At 35.5% G+C, this 19483-nt stretch overlaps 1 protein-coding gene across 1 annotated transcript in view; it reads right to left on the reverse strand.

Annotated features, from left to right (window-relative positions):
* The window catches only part of LOC120856563 (leucine-rich repeat-containing protein 7-like), a 151065-nt gene that overhangs the window by 46551 nt on the left and 85031 nt on the right, over positions 1 to 19483 (reverse strand). Inside the window, exons 4-5 of the mRNA XM_040231930.1 lie at positions 15940 to 16018; positions 52 to 141 (exon numbers count right to left, since the gene is read on the reverse strand). Of these exons, the coding sequence (XP_040087864.1) occupies positions 52 to 141; positions 15940 to 16018 (169 nt within the window). The remainder of the gene's footprint in view (positions 1 to 51; positions 142 to 15939; positions 16019 to 19483) is intronic.

Consider the following 19483-nt stretch of genomic DNA (forward strand, 5'->3'; position numbering starts at 1 on the left):
TACTTACCTAAAGTGAAATAAAATTGTATCATTTAAAGTTCTTATTCTTACCTTCCAAAATTGGCTGGAAGAAATTCAAGAAAGGCATCATTCAGGTAGAGCTGGGTCAGATTTAGAAGCTGCGTGAAGCCATCAGGGAGTCTAGAAAGGAGTTAAAGTTTTAGTCATTGCGTAGATGTTGCCATAGAAACAGAACAAAAATATATATCTCTAAGGAGAAAAAATAGAAGTGTAATACATTTTTCAACTCTCCTTTGGTATCACAGTAATGGAAGAATTTATTGAGCATGTTGTTACAGCTTGAAAATTTTGCCTGTTATTAAAATAAATGGCATTCACCCCTCCACACTGCTCTCCTATGCTGAGATTTATGTCACCGCCAAAGTCAGCGGCATCATTTCTTACTGTTACCCTGGCATTATACACACCAGTGAGATATTTTTATGGAAATTTCAAGATGTATGCTATCTTTTATAATTTCAAATTTATGATTCTTCTCATTAGAAAATTCACATGTATAGTCAGGCAAGGTTATCTACTCTTTCACTTAATCATTAGAAGTTGTGTGGAGTTTGCGACACTGATGGCTAAAGGTGCCCAAAATGAGAAGGGAAAGAGTGTTTTGTCCCTTAACTGATAATTTCCTTAATGCAGGCCCAACAGATACATGCATTATAATTCAAACTGACCTGATTCATGCACACTAAAAATGAACAAGAACATTAAAATAATAAACAGAATTCTAAAGACTTTAAGAGTCATTTAAAAGTTTAGAAAATATCCTTTGGGAAAAATCTTATCAGTGAGATAAAGTAATTATTTGAAATGTTTAAATCATTTTTACCAAAATGATTTAACTCAAGGATTTTTCTTAAAAGGATATTGACTTTTTATTAATTTAATTTCTATTTAAACATTTTAATGCCTTTTTCTACACTTTAGACAAGACTATGCTGTTTCACAGAATATTTTTAAAGAGTGTCCAAATATGCCTTCTCCTCAAATTATAACCTATGACCTTCCTTGTTTTTACTGACAAAATTATTTAAAAAGCTGCCTCTAATGACTACTTTTTACTACTCTCAAGCCATTGTTTTCTGACATCTACTCCAACTCTATTACTGATACTGCACTCGCCAAAGCCTCTGATGACCTCTAAATTCCAATTTCATTAACTTCATTTTATTTCATAACCCACACTGCCCAGCAACAGTTGTCATCACTGATTGTCCTCTCCTTCTGGGCTTCACTATACCACTTCCCCTGCTCTTCTTCCTACTCCTGGAACACTAGATCTGAGTTTCATTCCATGGCTTCTCTTCCTCTGACCAATCTTTTATTATGAAATGTTTTATGTAGATAAAAGAGTATATGCGTACCCACAATATAATTTAACAAATAGAATGAGTAGCCTTAAAACCCTCTGGCTGTCCCTCCCTGACTACATCTTTTTTTTGCTCCACAAATTCCTACATGATGGTTACTTTTCTGTTTTTTAAGGAGTTTTACACCTATTTAAATCCCTGAAAAAAAGTCATGTGGTTTGGTTTTTTAATATTATCTAAATCAAATCATACTATGAATATATTTATGGGACTTATAATAATTCACATTATTAAATAACTCATTAGTTAAGTGAAATTCATTCATTTAGATGTAGATGACTGATCACCATAGCATGGTATTCCATTGTATGAATATATCACAATTTATTAATCATTCTTCATCTAATAGAACATTGCAGTTGTTTCTAGTTTTTGTCTGTATTTCTATTATATATTCTATTTATTTTTGAACATATATCCTGGTGTGCAAGAGATAACTTAAGTAATATTGATGGTTAGAAGAGATTAATATCCTTATGAAAAGCTCTCAGCTAATGATTAGCAGGAGTATAAATACCTCAGCTCTCTCACCCAAATCTGTGATGTGTGTTTAAACTCTTTCCCAGAGTTCCTCAGAAAGCTTAAGGTCCAGTGTCCATACTAGTAAATAGCCTGATAACATATCCTTAATTGATATTTCCTGATATCATTTTTTAAATATATTGCTTGAATTCTTTTCTAAACTTTTCTTCTGAGGAACCCAAACTAAACACAATTAATATTTTTATATCGATTCAGTAGGAATTGTTTATACGCTCTTAAGACACTGATCTTATATGGATTATTTTTGCTACAAACATCTTGCTTCACTTTATATTTTGGAGCTGGATTGTTTGTATATGACTTCTTAGAGGATGCTTCCATAAATTTGCTTCCAAAGGGAGGTAGGATTCATAAAAGCTGAGAAGAGGGGAAAAGGAGGTTGGGGAAAGTCAGAGCTACAGTGAAGAGGTAAAAATTCACCTGAGATGGGTTACAAAGAGAACATGGGTTCTAGGGAGAATATTTTATGAATAAGAGTATTAGTAGTTAATATTTGAGAGTATCAGTAGGGGACAGGTTTTAGAGGATATTTAATGCTTGACTCATAGGTATATATTTTATCTTATAAAAGTAAAAAAGAATCTACTGGAAATCTTTGTTTTTCTCTATGTTTTTCTTCCTTAACTACTTTAGAGCTCATATCCTGCTAGTATAATAAGTTTCATGAAAATGGCACAGATGTTCAACAGATTACAATTCAATTTAACTACTATTTTACTTTGATGTTCTTTTGGTTCCTATAATCATTCAAGAAAAGAAATCATTTATGATTTCTCAAAAAAGAAGATTAATATGTGTAAAATGAGAAGAATGCTAAAACTTTTGATCTAAAAATTTATATTAACATCATAACTATTAGTAAATAAAAATCCTTTAAAAATACTAATTTTTTAGTTATAAGGACAGCTTGGAAAACCCAGCTTACCTTAGTCTATTATTCTACCCATCTATGCACTAAATGATATTACTTTATACAACTTCTTTTGATGAAAAATATATTTCTTTATGGTACCTCTCTGAGAAAGTTTATGATGCAGGAAAATCTGGCTGTTACATAGAACACTTCTCTAAGGATTTAAGAATTGATTACATTGGGCAGATTCCAACTGCAAGACTGGACTGACAAAACTAAGTTATATGAAAAATCAGAATGGAATGTAAGATAGTTTTTTCAGTCTGCTTATAAACAGAGATGTGGTGATACTTTATATCAAATGTTTCTTTTTAAAAATGCAGAATTAAGGGGTACATTTATACAGTATGTCTTGTTTAATAGCATGCACATTTTTAAATTTCAATTTACTTAAACAAGAATTTGTTGAATGGTCACTCTGCACTGAGATTCAAAATTAATGCCTTCTTCCTCACCTTCTCCATAGCATTATATTTATAGATTTAGCAAAATGCTATGACAATTAAGTTTACACAAATGTTAAGAATTTTTTATTCCAGAGCTAAATTACATTCTCTGAGAAAGAATTTTTTAAATCTCTTCAAGACCTAGTATTGTTCTTTGAAAACATATTATTTGAAAAATATAGTCAGTAGATCTGCCAAAAAAATTCAACTTTATTTATTATTAACTTTACGTTATGTTTTTGTAGTTTTAATGGTTTCACTTGTCAAAATCACCATTTCTGGAGGAACACACAAGAACTTGTGAGGAAGAAGATATTCTTTAACAAGCTAGGTTAAACTTAAACAAGATGAAAACCACAGGCTGTCTTTATTCTCCTCCAAGATATTCAATGGAATCCAACAGTTTACACTAAGTGAAGTCTAATGAAATACTTTCATGTTCCTAGAGTAACTGGTGGCTTTCCATAGTGGACAGATTTATTTTAAAACTCAAAGCATTTAAAATATATATATACTGATAAATAATTTCTCTAAGGAAACATTTTCATTTTATTAATGGCTTAAACTAAAAGTAGCATATTCAAATTATAATAAATAAATGATACTAGAATCAGACACCCAAAATATTTAGTGTTTGAGCACATGGACATTGATGTTAGAAGATCTAAGTCTGAACCACAGTTTTTTCAATTATTCATCTCTGTGACTTTTACAAATTACTTAATCTTTGTAAGACTCAGTTTCCTTTTTCTTTGTAAAATAAGACTAATATCCTCTTTCAGAGTTGCTTCAAAGAGTTAAATGATTATCTGCTCCATATTAAAGACTCACTAAATAGGAGTGATAGTATTACTTTTGTTTTTATTGTTTTTGTTCTAATTTTTCAATATTAACTAGAATACTAATTTAATACTTTTATTAGTGCTAAATTTATTGTTGGAATAGACAAATTAAGATTGGCTGCAGACATCCTTGTTTCAACATTTTTGTTTTTTAAATGTGTTTACTTTAGAAGTTTAATGAAAACATGTTACAGGCATTTGACCTCCATTAGAATGTCAAACCAAATTAAAATTTTAGGAGCTATAAGTTGTGATTAAGAAGCCAACGTAAAATCTTCTGCTCTAATTGGAAAGGTATTTTGCATCTAAACATTTTAATTTATAACCTTAAAGTTATAAAACTAACATAACATTATCAGAGAACATTTTACCTATTATTTTCATTTAAGGCATTTATTATCTAATTTCCAATTAACTATTTAACATCAGTGAAAACTTGTATCATGGTTTCTCCCTTTACTTTGTAATTATCTTTCAATTTTGCTGTAAATCAGAGTGACTATAATCTATCAGTCAACTAGGACATTTTTTAGAGTTTTAGTTCAGTTCAGTCACTCAGTCGTAGAGGGAACTATTAGTAATCATGCCACATCATGACATATAAACTGGGAAGACCTGAGCAGAGACATATAATCACCCTATATACAATCTTCATATCCATGTGGAAGATGTATTATAATTTATTAGCAATTTTCTTATTGTTGAGTATTAAGAACGTTCCATTTTTTCAAAATGTATCTTTTAATTTAAACCAAAATCAAACTGTTCCCCCAGGATTTGTGAAATATAATAAAAGGAATCCAGGAATTTATACTATCCTTGTGTATTTCCATATGTAAAAAGGAATGTAGATATTATTTTTCTACTTCATATTTTCTGTGAAGACAAAAATGAAATAATGTATCTAAAAGCCTGAGATATGCTAGGTTCTCAATAAATGATGGTCTTTAACTTTTTGAGAAGTTGTTATTCTCAATTTTACTGTAATAATTTTCACCACTGACTCGGTTAAGGCATTCAGACTATGCTATAGAGTTCACATCTAAAACTAAACCTAGTAATATAACACTTAAAACTGTAACTTTCATATTCTAGGGTTTTCATGACTTATCTACCATGTAGATTTCTTGTATCTAAGAAAACAAACAGAAAGCAGGAAAGAAAAATGAAACCCAAATCTATTTTTAATAGAGCCAATTAATAAATCTCTAGTATAACTTATCAAATAAAAAAGAAAAAAGACACAAAACAGAGAGCATCACTAGAGAACTTATAGATTTAAGGGCTAATAAAATAATATGGAAAATAAGATGCCAATGAGTTTGAAAACATGAAATATACATATTCCTAAAAACACAAAATACCAGAAATGATTCTAAGAAAAGTTGATAATTTGAATAACACTAAAGCCCAAGGTAAGAGAAATGCAAGTAAGATGGTAGGTGTTGCAAGAGGGCATCAGAGGGCAGACACACTGAAACCATACTCACAGAAATCTAGTCAATCTAATCGCACTAGGACCACAGCCTTGTCTAGCTCAATGAAACTAAGCCATGCCCGCGGGGCAATCCAAGATGGGCAGGTCATGGTGGAGAGGTCTGACAGTATGTGGTCCACTGAAGAAGGGAATGGCAAACCACTTCAGTATTCTTGCCTTGAGAACCCCATGAACAGTATGAAAAGGCAAAATGATAAGATACTGAAACAGGTACTGACCAGGTCAGTAGGTGCCCAATATGCTACTGGAGGTCAGTGGAGAAATAACTCCAGAAAGAATGAAGGGATGGAGCCAAAGCAAAAACGATACCCAGCTGTGGATGTGACTGGTGATAGAAGCAAGGTCCGATGCTATAAAGAGCAATATTGCATAAGAACCTGGAATGTCAGGTCCATGAATCAAGGCAAATTGGAAGTGGTCAAATGGGAGATGGCAAGAGTGAACGTCGACATTCTAGGAATCAGTGAATTAAAATGGACTGGAATGGGTGAATTTAACTCAGGTGACCATTATATCTACTACTGCAGGCAGGAATCCCTCAGAAGAAATGGAGTAGCCATCATGGTCAACAAGAGTCCAAAATGTAGTACTTGGATGCAATCTCAAAAATGACAGAATGATCTCTGTTCGTTTCCAGGGCAAACCATTCAATATCACAGTTATCCAAGTCTATGCCCCAACCAGTAACACTGAAGAAGCTGAATGGTTCTATGAAGACCTACAAGACCTTTTAGAACTAACACCCAAAAACGATGTCCTTTTCATTATAGGGGACTGGAATGCAAAAGTAGGAAGTCAAGAAACACCTGGAGTAACAGGCAAATTTGGCCTTGGAATGCGGAATGAAGCAGGGCAAAGACTAATAGAGCTTTGCCAAGAAAAGGCACTGGTCATAGCAAACACCCTCTTCCAACAACACAAGAGGAGACTCTACACATGGACATCACCAGATGGTCAACATCAAAATCAGATTGATTATATTCTTTGCAGCCAAAGATGGAGAAGCTCTATACAGTCAACAAAAACAAGACCAGGAGCTGACTGTGGCTCAGATCATGAACTCCTTATTACCAAATCCAGACTGAAATTGAAGAAAGCAGGGAAAACCGCTAGACCATTCAGGTATGACCTAAATCAAATCCCTTATGATTATACAGTGGAAGTGAGAAGTAGATTTAAGGGCCTAGATCTGATAGATAGAGTGCCTGAGGAACTATGGACTGAGGTTTGTGACATTATACAGGAGACAGGGATGAAGACCATCCCCATGGAAAATGCAAAAAAGCAAAATGGCTGTTTGGGGAGGCCTTACAAATAGCTGTGAAAAGAAGAGAAGCAAAAAGCAAAGGAGAAAAGGAAAGATATAAGCATCTGAATGCAGAGTTCCAAAGAATAGCAAGAAGAGATAAGAAAGGCTTCTTCAGCGATCAATGCAAAGAAATAGAGGAAAACAACAGAATGGGAAAGACTAGAGATCTCTTCAAGAAAATTAGAGATACCAAGGGAACATTTCATGCAAAGATGGGCTTGATAAAGGAAAGAAATGGTATGGACCTAACAGAAGCAGAAGATATTAAGAAGAGATGGCAAGCATACACAGAAGAACGGTACAAAAAGGATCTTCATGACCCGGATAATCACGATGGTGTGATCACTCATCTAGAACCAGACATCCTGGAACATGAAGTCAAGTGGGCCTTAGAAAGAATCACTATGAACAAAGCTAGTGGAGGTGATGGAATTCCGGTAGAGCTATTTCAAATCCTGAAAGATGATGCTGTGAAAGTGCTGCACTCAATATGTCAGCAAATTTGGAAAACTCAGCAGTGGCCACAGGACTGGAAAAGGTCAGTTTTCATTCCAATCCCAAAGAAAGGCAATGCCAAAGAATGCTCAAACTACCGCACAATTGCACTCATCTCACATGCTAGTAAATTAATGCTCAAAATTCTCCAAGCAAGGCTTCAGCAATACGTGAACAATGAACTTCCTGATGTTCAAGCTGATTTTTGAAAAAGGCAGAGGAACCAGAGATCAAATTGCCAACATCCGCTGGATCATGGAAAAAGCAAGAGAGTTCCAGAAAAACATCTATTTCTGCTTTATTGACTATGCCAAAGCCTTTGACTGTGTAGATCACAATAAACTGTGGAAAATTCTGAAAGAGATGGGCATACCAGACCACCTGACCTGCTTCTTGAGAAATTTGTATGCAGGGGCCAGGAAGCAACAGTTAGAACTGGACATGGAACAACAGACTGGTTCCAAACAGGAAAAGGAGTACGTCAAGGCTGTATATTGTCACCCTGCTTATTTAACTTATATGCAGAGTACATCATGAGAAATACCGGACTGGAAGAAGCACAAGGTGGAATCAAGATTGCTGGGAGAAATATCAATAACCTCAGATATGCAGATGACATCACCCTTATGGCAGAAAGGAAGAGGAACTAAAAAGCCTCTTGATGAAAGTGAAAGAGGAGAGTGAAAAAGTTGGCTTAAAGCTCAACATTCAGAAAATGAAGATCATGGCATCCGGTCCCATAACTTCATGGGAAATAGATGGAGAAACAGTAGAAACAGTGTCAGACTTTATTTTGGGGGGCTCCAAAATCACTGCAGATGGTGATTGCAGCCATGAAATTAAAAGACACTTACTCCTTGGAAGAAAAGTTATGACCAACCTAGATAGCATATTCAAAACCAGAGACATTACTTTGCCGACTAAGGTCCATCTAGTCAAGGCTATGGTTTTTCCAGTAGTCATGTATGGATGTGAGAGTTGGACTGTGAAGAAGGCTGAGCACCAAAGAATTGATGCTTTCCAACTGTGGTGTTGGGGAAGACTCTTGAGAGTCCCTTGGACTGCAAGGAGATCCAACCAGTCCATTCTGAAGGAGATCAGCCCTGGGTGTTCTTTGGAGGGAATGATGCTGAAGCTGAAACTCCAGTACTTTGGCCACCTCATGCGAAGAATTGACTCATTGGAAAAGACTCTGATGCTGGGAGGGATTGGGGGCAGGAGGAGAATGGGACGAGAGAGGATGAGATGGCTGGATGGCATCACTGACTCGATGGAGGTGAGTCTGAGTGAACTCTGGGAGTTGGTGATGGACAAGGAGGCCTTGCGTGCTGCGATTCGTGGGGTCTCAAAGAGTCGGACACGACTGAGTGACTGAACTGAACTGATAGGTATTATGGAAATTAAATTTGTAATTAAAACTTTCCCATAAAGAAAAGCTCAGGCTTGAATATTCCACTTGCAAATTCTATTAATATTTTGGGAAGAAATAATTCCAAGACTATACAGTTTCTTACAGGAAATAGAAGACATTTCCCAGCTATTTTAATGAGGCCAGTTTTACCTTGATACCAAAAGCAGACAAAGAAATTATAAGAAAAAAATTTCAGGCTAATATGCCTCGTGAATATAGATGGGAAAATCCTTAGAAGATACTATCAAATCAGAGGCATTCATGTATAAAATGCATATATTTCATGACCAGGTAAGTTTATTTATATCATTATGGCAATAGATATTTTTTAAAAAAACAAAACACAAACTTTGACAAAACTCAATATCTATTGACAACAAAAATTCTGAGCAAAACAGATATCAAAGATTGGCTATTTTCTAAGGTGTCCCCTAAGATATCTTCTAGAAGTTTGCTGCTGCTTAGTTGCTAGTCATGTGGGACTTTCTGCAGCCCTATGGACAGTAGCCCGCTGGGTTTCCCTGCCCATGGAATTTTTCTGGCAAGAATACTTGAGTGTGGTGCCATTTTTACTCCTGGAGACCTTCCATACCCAGTTAAATTCAGTTCAGTAGCTAGGTCATGTCCAGCTCTTTGCGACCCCATGGTCTGCAGCACGCTGGACTTCCCTGTCCATCACCAACTCCTGGAGCTTACTCAAACTCATGTCCATCGAGTCAGTGATGCCATCCAATATCTCATCCTCTGTTATCCCCTTCTCCTCCTGCTTTCAATCTTTCCCGGCATCAGAGTGTTTTCTAATGAATCAGTTCATCCCATCAAGTGGGCGAAGTATTGGGTTTCAGCTTCAGCATCAGTCCTTCCAATGAATATTCAGGATTGATTTCCTTTACAATTGACTGCTTTGATCTCTTTGCAGCCCAAGGGACTCTCAAGAGTCTTCTCCAACATCACAGTTCAAAAGCATCAATTCTTTGGTGCTCAGCTTTCTTTATAGTCCAACCCTCACATCCATACACGACTACTGGAAAAACCATAGCTTTGACTAGATGAACTTTTGTTGGCAAATTGATGTCTCTGCTTTTTAATATGCTGTCTAGGTTGGTCATAACTTTCCTTCCAAGGAGTCAGCATCTTTTAATTTCATTTCTGCAGTCACCATCTGCAGTGATTTTGGAGCCCCCCTCCAAAATAAAGTCTCTCACTCTTCCTATTGTTTCCCCATCTATTTGCCATGAAGTGATGGGACTGGATGCCACGACCTGAGTTTTCTGAATGTTGAGTTTTAAGTCAATATTTTCACTCTCCTTTTTCATTTTCATCAAGAGGCTCTTTTGTTCTTCTTCTCTTTCTGCCATAAGGATGGTGTCATTTGCATATCTCAGGTTGTTGATATTTCTCCAGGCAATCTTGATTCCAGTTTGTGCTTCATCCAGACCAGCATTTTTCATGATGTACTCTACATATAAGTTAAATAGTAGGGTGACAATAAATAGCCTTGACGTACTCCTTCCCCAATTGGGAACCAGTCTGTTGTTCCACGTCCAGTTCTAACTGTTGCTTTTTGACCTGCATATAGGTTTCTCAAGAAGCAGGTCAGGTGGTCTGGTGTTTCCATCTCTTTCAGAATTTTCCACAGTTTGTTGTGGTCCACACAATCAAAGGCTTTGGCAGAGTCAACAAAGCAGAAGTGGATGTCTGGAACTCTCTTGCTTTTTTGATGATCCAGCAGATGTTGGCAATTTGATCTCTGGTTCCTCTGCATTTTCTAAATCAAGCTTGAACATCTGCAAGTTCACAGTTCATGTTCTGTTGAAGCCTGGCTTGGATAATTTTGATCATTACTTTGCTAGTGTGTGAGATGAGTGCAATTGTGCGGTAGTTTGAGCATTCTTTGCCATTGCCTTTCTTTGGGATTGGAATGAAAAGTGACCTCTTCCAGTCCTGTGGCCACTGCTGAATTTTCCAAATTTGCTGGCATATTGAGTGCAGCACTTTCACAGCATCATCTATTAAGATTTTAAAATAGCTCAGCTAGAATTCCATCACCTCCACTAGCTTTGTCCCTAGTGATGCTTCCTAAGGCCAACTTGACTTCGCATTACAGGATGTCTGGCTCTGGGTGAGTAATCATACAGAAGTGGGATCCTTACCCCAAAATGGGATCTAACTCACATTTCCTGTGTCTCTTGCATTGGTAGGCAGATTCTTTACCACTAGTGCCCCCTGGAAGCCCCTATAAGTTTCGTTGTTCTTCAATCTCTCATTTGTGTCCCACTCTTTGTGATCCCATTGACTGGAGCATGCCAGAGTTTCCTGTCCTTCACCATCTTCTAGAGCTTGCTCAAACTAATGTCCATTGAGTTGGCGATGCCATCCAACCATCTCATCTTCTGTCATCCCCTTCTCCTCCTTCAATCTTTCCCAGCATAAGGGTCTTTTCCAATGAGTCAGCTCTTCGCATCAGGTTGCCAAAGTATTGGAGTTTCAGCCTCAGCATCAGTCCCTTAAATGAATATTCAGGATTGATTCCTTTTAGGATTGATTGGTTTTATCCTTGCAGTCCAAGGGACTCTCAAGTGTCTTCTCCAACACCACAGTTCAAATTCATCAATTCTTCAGCACTCAGCCTTCTTTATGTTCCAATTCTCACATCCATACATGACTACTGGAAAAACTATAGCTTTGACTATGTGGACTTCTGTTGGCAAAGTAATGTCTCTGGTTTTTAATATGCTGTTTATGTCATAGGTTTTCTTCCAAGGAGCAAGCGTCTTTAATTTCATGACTGCAGTCATCATCTGCACTGATTTTGGAGCCCTAGAAGTTTAGGCCTTTGCAAAATCTTCTCCTCTTGAGTACTGGTAGGACTTGTCCTTTGCTTCTGATTAATGGACTGTGGCAAATAGGATGTCATTCTCTAAACTATAGTATGTTATACACCTCTGTCTTACTAGGATGCTCACTCTACTCATTTGTTGGCCCTGAAGAAACAAGATGCTGTGTTGTGAACTACGTATGGAGAGGGTCACCTGACTGGGGATTTCACTAGCATTTAGGATTCAAGAATGGCCTCTAGCTGTCAGCCAGAAAAATGCTGGGGCTCACAGGTTTACGACAGCAAGGAAATGAATTCTACCAATAAGCTGAACAAGGTTGGAAATGGATTTTTTTCCCAGTTGGGCCTCCAGATGAGACTACAGTTTGACTGTTGCTTTGATAGTAGCCTGGTGAAAATCTCAAAAAGTGAACCAAGCTATAGCATGCCTAGATTCCTGACTCACATAAACAAAAAGATAACAAAAAGATAATATATATTGTTTTAAACCACTAAGTGTGTGGTGATTTCTTGTACAGAATTATAAAACGAACACTGATTTTGGTATCTGAAATTGGGATTCTGCTGTAATAAAGTCCTAAAAAATGTGGAGTGGCTTTGGAGTCAGGAAGTGGTCAGAGACTGTACGACTATTGAAGAACATTATAGAGAAAGCTTAGATTTTCTTGAAAAGTTTGAAAGTAGGAATCTAAGCTTTGAGAGCCCTGTTGGTAAGAGCTTAAAAGGAAGTGAGAAGTAGGTTATTTAAAATTTCCTCAGCCTGTAAAGGGAATGTATTTTTTAAAAAAAGTAACTATCATACATAATGGTGAAAGTCTGAATGCTTTTTCCTTAAGACTGAGAACAAGGCAATGGTGTCTGTTTTCACCTCTTCTATTCAACATTATACAGGAGGTCCTAGCCAGGACAATAAAGCTAAAGAAATAAATTAATGGATTATAGATTGGGAAGAATGAAATAAAACTATCTTTATTCCCAGGTGACATTATGATCTACTAGAAAATTGCATGCTTTCTCCCTCAAATCTACAAAATATTTATTAGTACCATTAAATGAATCTATTAAAGTTGCAGGATTTAAAGTCAACATACAACAAGCAATTGTATTTTTGTGATAAATAAATCATTTATAATCACCCCCAAACTTGAAATACTTGGAGTAAAATAGATATGTACTATGTTTAGGGAAAGGAATACTCAATATTTTTGGCATGTCAATTCTGCCCAAATTTATCTACAGATTCAATACAACTATTATCAAAATTCCATAAGGTTTTTATATTTTTGTAGAAACTGGCAAGCTGATTTAAAAAAATATATGGAAAAGCAAAGGGAATAGAAGAGCCCAAATAATCTGATTAAGAAGAAAAAGGTTGAAGGACTAACATTCCCTGACTGTGTGAATTATTACAAAGCTACAATAATTGAGATAGTGTAAAATTGGTATTGGTATTAGGAGAGGCATATAGATTAACACAAAAATATAGAATCCAGAAATGGATCCAAACACATAAGATCAACTGACTTACAAAACAGATACTCAGATAATTTTATTTACAAAACAGGATAAAATTGTCAACAAATGGTACTGGAACATATAAAATACAATAAATAAAGAAAAAAGAGAAGCACAACACACACACACCATACATATAAACAAAAAGCAACTTTAAATGGATCATATACCTAACTGTAAAATCAAAGCTACAAAAGTTCCAAAGGAAAGCTTAGGGGAAAATCTTTACAACTATGATTTATCAATAGTAAAGATCTCCTAGATAGCAACAAGAAGAATAAATAATAAAAAATTATAAATAGGTCTCATCAAAAAGAAAATCTTTTACTCTTTGAAACTCACTGTTCAGGAAGTGCAAAGGTAAGCCATAAGAGCAAGTATTTGCAGTTTTAAAATCAAATTAAATTTTGACTAAAAGTATCTGATTTTTAGCCAGAATTTATAAAGAATTTCTATAATTCAATATTAAAGAGAACTCAATAAATATGAAAAAAACCTGAACCTTTATCAAAGAAGCAATAATATTTTAAAGAAATACAAGGAAAGATTTTAATTTGTTTTTAAAACTGTAAATTAAAACTACAGTGAGTTATAACAAAGAGATACTGTATCTACTAGAATGGCTAAAATAGAAAAAAAAATTAAACACCTGATAGTATCAAATCCTGACAATAATAAGGAATAATGGAAAATCTAATAGATTGCTGATGGGAATGCACAATGAAATAGCTATTTTGAAAACAGTTTGGAAATTTCTTATATGGTGATACATACATGTACCTCACTATGCAGAAAACTACTTCTAGGTGTTCACTTAGTAGAAGTGAAAACAGATGCTTACACAAACACCTGTACAGAAATGTTTATAGCTACTTTATTCATAATAGCTCCAAACTAGAAACAACTTAAATTTTATCTATCAACTGAGGAATATATAAACAACTTGTGCTATATTCATACAAAGGAATTCTGCCTAGAAATAAGTGGGAATGTAGTAGAATTGTTGAAATGGCAGGAATAAATCTTAAAATCACTGTGGTAAGTAAAAACACACAAAGTATGGCACTATTTATATGATATTTTGGGAAAGCAAAACCATGGGAATTTGATTTTCCTTTTCAGTAATTTTTTTTCCCTAAATTTACTTTTCTTTTGAGTAATTTTTTTAAATGAATTCTCAAACTTGCTTTAGTGTTAGACATTTTTTGATGAAATTGGTTATATTCATTTATCTTTTGAAATGTTAAATATATGAAAGGAATTCAGAGACATAGTCAATAAAACTATAGCTTTTAAGCTTTTGTAATTTATTATCTAACTTCCACTCCTGAAGACCTGATGATGATTCCTAAATAAAATGAGCTATTAGAATTAAAGAACCAGAAATCAAAACAATTAATCATCTGCCTTGAATTTTGACTTAAGTCAAGGATATACTTATAGTCTTGTGATATGTCAGCAATATTTATATCTTTTATGAGAAAGTTGCATTTTGGTCTAAGTTTTTTGAAGAATACTTTTCACATTTTTTTCTGCACCATATTTTACATTTGAGGTAGAAAATTTGTATCTTTCAATCATAGTTTGTTCCTTAATGCTCCACAGTTTTTACTAAAGGCCTCAAATTATTTCACTAACCATTCACTGTAAAGAGCCTCATCTAAACTTATCCTTTTACATTCTATTTCATTTCTAGTCTCACTTACATCCTCTTTTTATGATCTATAGAGAAACCATCCTCACTTCTACCTATCCTCAACCCTACTGGAGAAAAATTTCCCATTAAATGCCTTTTGATATATTTCTTTTGTCTTCTGGAAACACTAGATTGATTCATTGAACTTTAGTTTCTCCCTGTCTCCCTTTCTCTATGTGGACAAAGGACTGAAGGAATTTTCTCAAATCCTTCAGTCAGTTTTTGTATAATTAAAATATCAGTCTTACTTTGCAACTCATTACCTGCATCCCAACACCACTGAATAAATTCAACCACTTTCAAATATTACTACACTTTTCAGTAGACTTTCTAGATTTTTATGGGTAAATAACTTTAACATTCAGATTCATGACTCACCAAAGCCATTCATGTCATAGTTTCTTGACCTATTTGATTCCACACACTATCACTATGACATAATTGTAATTTGAAACATGGTCACATGCTGAATTTCACTTTCCCATGGCATTGCTTTACTAACAGATTGTAACACACAAATACCCTACTCCTGGTTACAGCATCTTTACCATCCATATCTTCCATTTGGCTATCCTCATAGAATTATATTTTTTCCCTCTTCATGTAATCACTGGTACCTAAATAGTCCTTTTTTCAGATCATACTTAATTCATTTTCCAGCTTGAACCACATTATCAACTAATTTCATGCACCTTACACTCTTGTACTTTCTTGAACTTTCATCAGAACCGTGATGCTAATTTTTCAGCATGACCACAACTAATAACTGTTTTCTTAGTTTTGGTGCTTTTCCATGGAATGTCACCTGATAGCCAAAAAAATGATATAGTTTGCTGTAAAGTAATGCCATCTTGTGCCAATTAGGCTTTCACTGTTACTCAGCAATGCTTTATTCATCTTTTGTTGAACTATTCTGATTTGATTATTCTTTTACCAATATTCTATTAAATTGAATTTTAAACACAGCATTTAAAATTCATTTACTATGTAAGCTTCTTTTATCCTTGGAAACACAAAGGTAAATAAAATGTGATGACTCATACTCACTTAGAAATGGGATTGACACTGGCTTCAATAATTGTTAAACACTTACAGCACTTTATGTTTTCTGGAAATTCTTGTACACCTAAAATTGGAAAAAGAGTACATGAAAATATACTAAACTATAGTTTAACATCAAGAATAAGTAAATATATAGTGTAAACACCATATAGATAATCATTAAGTAAGAATAAAAACTTAATAATACATTAGTGTCATATAGTACATGTATATGTTTTAAAAATACAATATGAACACTAAGTTATATTTTATGAAGTAATAATTGGAAATTAGACAAAAACAGAAAAATTTAGTATAAGATAGATCTTGGCTATTTACTAATCTAAAGAAAAGAATAGTTGGGCTTATTTAGTTATCATAGAAGCTAACAAAAGGAAGGGGAAACCAGCAGGTATAAGATAAGAGTAAAATCTTTGCTTGCTCCTTTCATTTTAAAAGATTGGGAAGACTGAACATGCACAATGGAAAGACGCCTAAAGAAGAATCATAAATCAATAGATATCCCCAAACTATTCAGAAGCCCTAAAACATTTTATACAACTCTTCCTAGCTGGCACACAGTGCAACTCTGCATCTGCCTGAGAGGGTGACTAGGTGAGCAGCCCTTGCTGGAATCCTCTCTGTAGTCTCTGAGGTAGCCAGATGGCTGATTGCCCTTGGAGAACTGCTCATCTGCTGTCACAGCTGTGCTGTTGGCTTTGTGACAGAAAAACACGAATTTTTCTTACTCAAAACCAGTAAGCCACAACTTAATCCATAAATGTGATAGAGGAATAAAAGATGCAGTGGTTGTTACAATCAGTTGATAAAAATGAGTTAAACAAATAGTTGGCCTCCATAACCATAAGTTCCACATTGACGGATTAACAAAGAGCAGGTAGGAAATATTTTTTTAAATAAAACCTCAGAAATTTCCAGAAAGCAAAACTTAAATTTGCTACACACTGGCAACTATTTACATAGCCTATATATCTCATTAAGTATTATAAGTAATCTAGGGATGACTTAAAGTACACAGCTGGATGTGTATAGGTTCAGTTCAGTTCAGTTGCTCAGTCGTATCCAACTCTTTGAGACCCTATGGACTGCAGCATGCCAGACTTCCCTGTCCAATACCAACTCCTGAAGTTAACTCAAACTAATGTCCACTGAGTCGGTGATGCCATCCAACCATCACAACCTCTGTCGCCCCCTTTTCCTTCTGCCTTTAATCTTTCCCAGTGTCAAGGTCTTTTCAGATCAGTCAGTTCTTCACATCAGGTGGGCAAAGTATTGGAGTTTCAGCTTCAGCATCAGTCCTTCCAATGAATATTCAGGACTGATTTCCTTTAGGATGGACTGGTTGGATCGCCTTACAGTCCAAGGGACTCTCAAGAGTCTTCTCCAACACCACAGTTCAAAAGCATCAATTCTTTGGCACTCAGCTCTCTTTATAGTCCAACTTTCACATCCATACATAATTACTGGAAAAACCATAGCTTTGACTAGACGGACCTTCATTGGCAAAGTAATGTCCTTTTTTTAAAAATTATTTTACTTTATTTTACTTTACAATACTGTATTGGTTTTGCCATACATCAACATGAATCTGCCATAGGTGTACATGTGTTCCCAATCCTGAACGCCCCTCCCACCTCCCTCCCCATACCATCTCTCTGGGTCATCCCAGTGCGCCAGCCTGAAGCATCCTGTATCCTGCATCGAACCTAGACTGGTGATTCATTTCTTATATGATGTTATGCATGTTTCAATGCCATTCTCCCAAATCATACCACCCTCTCCCTCTCCCACAGAGTCCAAAAGACTGTTCTATACATCTGTGTCTCTTTTGCTGTCTCGCATACAGGGTTATCATTACCATCTTTCTAAATTCCATATATATGTGTTAGTATACTGTATTGGTGTTTTTCTTTCTGGCTTACTTCACTCTGTATAAACGGCTCCAGTTTCATCCACCTCATTAGAACTGATTCAAATGTATTCTTTTTAATGGCTGAGTAATACTCCATTGTGTATATGTACCACAGCTTTCTTATCCATTCTCTGCTGATGGACATCTAGGTTGCTTCCATGTCCTGGCTATTATAAACAGTGTTGCGATGAACATTGGGATACACATGTCTCTTTCAATTCTGGTTTCCTCGGTGTGTATGCCCAGCAGTGGGATTGCTGGGTCATAAGGCAGTTCTATTTGCAGTTTTTTAAGGAATCTCCACACTGTTCTCCATAGTGGCTGTACTAGTTTGCATTCCTACCAACAGTATAAGAGGGTTCCCTTCTCTCCACACCCTCTCCAGCATTTATTGCTTGTAGGCTTTTGGATCACAGCCATTCTGACTGGTGTGAAATGGTACCTCACTGTGGTTTTGATTTGCATTTCTCTGATAATGAGTGATGTTGAGCATCTTTTCATGTGTTTATTAGCCATCCATATGTCTTCTTCGGAGAAATGTCTATTTAGTTCTTTGGCCCATTTTTTGATTGGGTCATTTATTTTTCTAGAATTGAGCTGCAGGAGTTGCTTGTATATTTTTGAGATTAGTTGTTTGTCAGTTGCTTCATTTGCTATTATTTTCTCCCATTCAGAAGGCTGTCTTTTAATCTTGCTTATAGTTTCCTTTGTTGTGTAGAAGCTTTTAATTTTAATTAGATCCCATGTGTTTATTTTTGCTTTTATTTCCAGTATTCTGGGAGGTGGATCATAGAGGATCCTGCTGTGATTTATGTCAGAGAGTGTTTTGCCTATGTTCTCCTCTAGGAGTTTTATAGTTTCTGTCTTGCGTTTAGATCTTTAATCCATTTTGAGTTTATTTTTGTGTATGGTGTTAGAAAGTGATCTAGTTTCATTCTTTTACAAGTGGTTGACCATTTTCCCCAGCACCACTTGTTAAAGAGATTGTCTTTTCTCTATTGTATATTCTTGCTCCTTTTGTTGAAGATAAGGCGTCCATATGTGTGTGGATTTATCTCTGGGCTTTCTGTTTTGTTCCATTGATCTATATTTCTGTCTTTGTGCCAGTGCCAGACTGTCTTGATGATTGTGGCTTTGTAGTAGAGCCTGAAGTCAGGCAGGTTGATTCCTCCAGTTCCATTCTTCTGCTTTTAATATGGTGTCTACATTGGTCATAACTTTTCTTCCAAGGAGCAAACATTTTTAATTTCATGGCTGTAGTCACCATCTGCAACGATTTGGAGTTCCCAAAAATAAAGCCTGCCACTATTTCCCCATCTATTTGTCATGAAGTGATGGTATTAGATGCCATGATCTTAGTTTTTTGAATGTTGAGTTTTAAGCCAACTTTTTCACTCTCCTCTTTCACTTTCATCAAGAGGCTCTTTAGTTTTTCTTCACTTTCTGCCATAAGGGTGGTGTCATCTGTGTATCTGAGGTTGTTGATATTTCTCACAGCAATCTTGAATCCAGCTTGTGCTTCATCAAGCCCAGTGTTTCTCATGATGTACTTGGCATATAGTTAAATAAGCAGGGTGACAATATACAGCCTTGACGTACTCCTTTTCCTATTTGGCA

The sequence above is a fragment of the Oryx dammah genome, unplaced genomic scaffold, assembly GCF_014754425.2.
Source record: "Oryx dammah isolate SB20612 unplaced genomic scaffold, SCBI_Odam_1.1 HiC_scaffold_28, whole genome shotgun sequence".
NCBI lineage: Eukaryota > Metazoa > Chordata > Mammalia > Artiodactyla > Bovidae > Oryx > Oryx dammah.